The following is a 6,000-nucleotide window of genomic DNA, read 5'->3' on the forward strand; positions in this document are numbered from 1 at the left end:
CACACACACACACACACACACACACACACACACACACACACACACACACACACACACCAGAGGTATAAATCCGACCGTGCAACCTCCACGTGGTACACCTTGGGTGATGCTAATGCTGGCGATACTGTAACTTTCAAACCTCATAACTCAAAAAGTACCTAACAAAAACTAAAAAAAATATGTAATTGTTAATTGCAAATTATATTTTTTTTCGAAACAACTATGTGTTTTCTTTATACCAATTGATTCCTCTCATTATTTCGTGCATAAAAGTATTAAGGTAATATAATCGAAAAATGAGTATTTTACAAGATATTTTACGGTTTATGTAAAATAAGAAATTATTTCAAGCCTCATAACTCGAAAAGTACTTAATGAAAAAATAATTTATTATATTTTGGAAAGCCCTCGAGATAAGCTACAAAAATATGCAATAAAAAATAGGGGTTCCATTTAAAAAATTCAAGGTGACCTTCACGTGACCTTCAAACGACTTTTCAAGGTCAAATCAATGACACCATCTTATGGCCCCTTTCAAGCCATACTACTTTTTTGTCTGAGGCATTTTCCGCTATCGCCCCTACCTGAGGAGATATTCCCGTGGACGGATTAAAATGGCCCACCCTGTATACAGGGTGATTCTGAATAAATATTTGTCTTTAAAATATCAAATTCTTGAATGAATTATAACACGATTTTTCCTCTTGCAAAATTTTGCCCGGAGCTTAGTTTTTAAACTATAAAGGAAAATAATTAACTAATTACGGAACGAGTACAAGAGGTAGGCAGGGACGGCGCGATATAGGCGATTACGTGGGGTGCTCGCCGCGATCAGCTGATTGCTATACGCGATGAGTGTAACAAGCAGTGTGTGTGTGTGTGTGTGTGTGTGTGTGCGCGCCCGCCTATATCGCGCCTATATCGCGCCGTCCCTGCCTACCTCTTGTACTCGTTCCGTAAGTAGTTAACTATTTTCCTTTATATTTTAAAAACTAAGCTTCGGGCAAAATTTTGCAAGAGGAAAAATCGTCTTAGAATTCATTCAAGAATTTGATATTTTAAAGACAAACGTTTGTTCAGAATCACCCTGTATACACAGGGTGTACCAACCGTACACCCCTTTTAAAATGAAAATAAATGGCTTTTATAAAAAATCGCGAACAATTTTTAAGTAAATCGGACACGCTCTATCAAATGGTGATATTTTCAACTTTCGATTCCGACCGGAAATACGCCATCCGAATCGGAAGTTGAATTTTTTTAAGGGAACATGGTACTTTTTATTACAGATTCGAATTGTACGTGAGAAAATAAGAAACTTTTGTATCAAACGTTTTTTCTGAAAGTGCCTCTGTCAATCTTAAAATTGACCTTGAAGGTAACTGTAAGACTGAAACTGTATAATAATCGTCGCAGCAAATACTCAACAAATATCAAGCAAAATATGACATATCTAATATTGATGACAGAGAGAGATAGCAAAAATCAAGCATGATGTGCTATCATGTTGCGACAGCAAAAACACGGCAAAAATACAGCACGAACTGTTATATCGAGAACTGACGGCAAAATCACAGCAAGAATCGAACACAGGTTGCCATCATGACGTGTCGGCAAAAATGTGGCAGATATTGAACACGATCTACTTTATCAACTGCGAAAGGCAAAAACGCAGCAAAAATCGTATAATCTGTTATCTGTTACGTCTCGGTTACAAAATAATAGAAAACTACAATACCGAGATGGTTAACTTAATTATTTTATTCAAATGCCTCCCATATTTTTCAGTCACCCTGCATTCACCGGGTTTACTGGGGATAAGGGAGATTATGATCTATTATCAAATTTAAAATTAAATTCTAAATGAGGATAAGCAGAATAAAAAGATAAAATAAAATAATATAATACAGCTAATTGATTAGGCTAAATAAAAAAACGCAATTGATCATAAAGTAATGCCAAAAGAATGAATAAAATTGAAATAACCAAGATTAATATAAATATTATTAACTCAATCATTACATTTTTTATAAATGATGATAATCAAATAATAATAATAAAATCAAGTAATAGGATAATAATTATAAATCATACAAAATAGTTAAATCGAGTAAAATAATAATGACAAAGCTATGTTAAATAATCCAATAAAGATTAAATTAATGATATTAATTATAATAATAATATAATGGAAAAGAAAATTAAAATAATCTTAAGAGGATGCTGGACTCTCCTGTTTTATCGACTAACAAGGGGAGGTAGCGGTTGACTCTTCACCGATTTTGATCTCCTTTGGTGTGGTGAATCTGCATCGAAAAAAAGTTGATCCGTGTTCGAGCTTTTCGTTTAATGCGCCTTGTAAAAAAAATTTTTTTTTTCCCGAAGTTTAGAGAAATTGCCAGGTTCGTTATCAGGCCTAAAGAAAGACACATTTTCGATCGGTGCCGCTAGTCCAGTGGCAGAGCGCAAGAATAGTAATCCCGGGATCCCAGGTTCAGGACTTTGGGCTGTCATAATTTTTTCTTTTTTTTTCTTATTTTTATTTTATTTATATATATGTATATAACATGTATTATTTATTATGTTAAATAAATATTCGGCATACTAATAATGTTAGAATACACACTTTTCATTTTTCATAGCTTTACAAAATCGGTTTTTCTACCTGCTGTGAACCGCTGAATGCTACCGCCGTTAAAGTATCGTTACAGAAAACATTACGCGGGGGGGAGGGGGGAAGGGTCGTGTGATCCTGTCAAAGATTCTAGAAGGTCGATTAGAAAATATCGTACTTATATATTTATAATATATTTATTACATATTACATATTTATGCAGAAAATAATAATGAGTAATAAATTAAATAGATAGATAAAGAAATAATTACATAATAGATACATAAAGAATTAAATAGATACATAAAAAAATAATTAGTTAAAAAATAAAAAAAAATAAATTTTTTGTTTATTTGTTACATTGCGGCGGATGATATAAATCATAAAACCTTGCAAAACATAAATATTTACCGCATACAGCACATTTAATAAAAGCACACGCATTACAATTACATTTTAACGAACGTATATCTTTAGGAAAGCAAATTTCATTTACATTTGAAAAATATTTTCTTTCTGATATTAATTTTGACGCATACCATGCATATTGTATCATATTTAAAAATGCATCAGCGGAAAGTTGATGGTGAATGAGAGAATGGATTTTTATAGCATCTTCTCTCGCAGATAATTGCCGCTTATTTTGCAACACCTCTACAGAATTTTGCAGCTTTTTAATAAAATTCTTAACTTGGCGAAAAAAATAAACATCGCATGGTTGACAATATGGAGTGCAATGAGGAGGAATGATTTCGATAGTTGAATTGCAATTTCCATCATCATCGGTAAAAATACTATTAAAATGAGCCGAATCTGTTTGACCTCCCCATGAATCTAGAATAAGTAAAAATTCCTCTTTTTTGCAATATTCCGTAAGAACATTTTCTACAAAACAAGTGAAATGGCCTTTTGTTAATTTTCCTGATTTTGATGCCGTGACAAATACATTTCCGTAATTTTTAGTTAATTCTTCGACAGTGACCGAAACTCGAGGACCAAAAACTCCTTTAGGTTCTTGCATACAAAGAAACACTTTCGGAAGAAGTTTTCCAGAAGCGGTAATCGCATATTGTGCTGTATAACTATGTGTGACTTTATTAAAGTTACCAAGAAAAACATCTATCATTTTTTGTCCTTTCTCGGCTAATGTTCTGCGTACATCAACACGATATTCGCAACCTGTCTGATCTGTATTAATAATAAAGTTAGGATGAAAATTAAAAATTTTTTTTGCGATCCGTTTCTGGAATTTTTCTGCTTCTTTTAATATCGTCGGTAAATCCAATGCATTATTTTATTTTAAATAACGAGTTACTTTTCTTTGGCGAATAGAATGGATTGTTTTAAATTTTGTAACCCAAGTATGCGATGCTGTAAAAGAAAACTCTGGTCCTTGATATTGTATAGCAGCTTGAGAAGCCCACTGCTGTATAGTTCTTGTCAAAATAGGTTGCATCTACTGTCGGGCTTCAACAAAACGATCGAAAGTCCATTTCTGGATCATGTTAAACTTTTCTTTTACTCCTCCACCTTGCTCGATTTGTACTTGCCATTTTTTCAAATCACTTTTGTTTTTAAGTGCACTCCCTCCATGTTTGTGGATTGTTTTTAAGCTCCAATTTGGATGTTCTCGAATCAAATTCAAGATTTTAATTTTTGTATCGATCGATATATAATCACTTTCTATTTTTTTGGATGCAGGAGGTTCAAATTCGTCTTCACTAGTTTCTATGCTTTGTGAAGAGCTCGTGAAGCTCGTATTTAATGTTTCTGGCACTTTTTCAGAAGAAGAACTATAAGTTAACGGATACTCTATCTCATCTTCCGGAATATTTTCGTGAGGTAGAAATAATTCCTCTGCTTCTTGAAAATCCCATTCCTTTAAAATTTCTATTATTGCTTTCGCAAATCTTTCTCCTAAAGCGGTTGCTTTATACGATGCAGATCCACTCGCAGGTCCTTTCACAATTTGCAGTTTTTCCAAAATTTGAGAACAAACTTGCAAACCATCCGTAATATCCTGTTGTTCGTAGGATTGCATGAATGCGTATTCGTCTTCTTCCCTGACTTCTTCATGGCCTCTGCTTGTGGATGGTTGCTCACTAATTTCTGATTTTGATTCCATTTTTAAATAATCGAAGTAAAAATTATACACAGGCGAAATAATACAGTGTAAAAGTACGGGAAAAAATGTCTTGCGTCTGACTACTAGCAGTTACAGAACAAGGAAGGTTTTCTACGACCTTCTAGAGTCTTTCGAGAGCCCTTCTAGAACCCTTATTGGTGGACAGGATCACACGACCCTTCCCCCCTCCCCCCCGCGTAACGTTTTCTGTAACGATACTTTAACGGCGGTAGCATCCAGCGGTTCACAGCAGGTAGAAAAACCGATTTTGTAAAGCTATTGAAAATGAAAAGTGTGTATTCTAACATTATTAGTATGCCGAATATTTATTTAACATAATAAATAATACATGTTATATACATATATATAAATAAAATAAAAAAAAATAAAAAGAAAGAAAAAAATTATGACAGTCCTGAACCTGGGATCCCGGGATTACTATTCTTGCGCTCTGCCACTGGACTAGCGGCACCGATCGAAAGTGTCTTTCTTTAGGCCTGATAACGAACCTGGCAATTTCTCTAAACTTCGGGAAAAAAAAAATTTTTTTACAAGGCACATTAGACGAAAAGCTCGAACACGGATCAACTTTTTTTCGATGCAGATTCACCACACCAAAGGAGATCAAAATCAGTGAAGAGTCAACCGCGACCTCCCCTTGTAAATCTATTATCATTTTAAATAAACATAAAGAATTGCTCATTAGCGTTTTCGACAGTAATCGATCGTCATACATATCACGTTGCCTCTCCAACGATCATATTCTGGCAGAACAATTTATTGAGGCACTTGTCAATGTTTTCAAATCTTGATTCTGCACTCTTCATTTCCGCCAAACAATAATGTTATTCTTTTAATCGGGAGAGCCAACGGTTGGATAAACGCCTATTAATTTTGCGTTCATGCGTTATTGACACCTCGTCTAAATTAGATTATTGATCTTAATTCATTCTTTTTTCTGTTTTTATCTTTGTAACTTCCTATATTGCTTAATTTTTTTGCGCTGAAGAAGGCTCAAAACAAGAGCCAGAAACGTCCGTTATAATTCGATTTCTATTTTTGTATTTTTTTTGCTTTATTAAATTACTGTATTTTTAACTATATTTGTTTTATATTCTTTCCTACATTTTGATTGCAATATTACTTGTTTATATGCTCTCTATTGCCTTTTATATTGATATTAATTATCATTTTAGACACCGAAATCTTTTTATTGATTACACGGAACAATAAACGTTTCTCCACGATTAAAGTATACATA

At 33.6% G+C, this 6,000-nt stretch overlaps 1 protein-coding gene across 1 annotated transcript; it reads right to left on the reverse strand.

The window, feature by feature from the left end:
* Positions 1-2,963: 2,963 nt before the first annotated feature.
* On the reverse strand, positions 2,964-3,635 carry LOC145966468 (uncharacterized). Its single transcript, XM_083090534.1, has one exon. It carries the CDS (start codon positions 3,633-3,635, stop codon positions 2,964-2,966), a length of 672 nt encoding a protein of 223 aa, XP_082946660.1.
* Between the last annotated feature and the right edge of the window lie 2,365 nt (positions 3,636-6,000).

Source organism: Camponotus vicinus, unplaced genomic scaffold (assembly GCF_025532165.1).
Source record: "Camponotus vicinus isolate PSW18456_S1 unplaced genomic scaffold, iyCamVici1.0 SCAF_2, whole genome shotgun sequence".
Lineage (NCBI taxonomy): Eukaryota > Metazoa > Arthropoda > Insecta > Hymenoptera > Formicidae > Camponotus > Camponotus vicinus.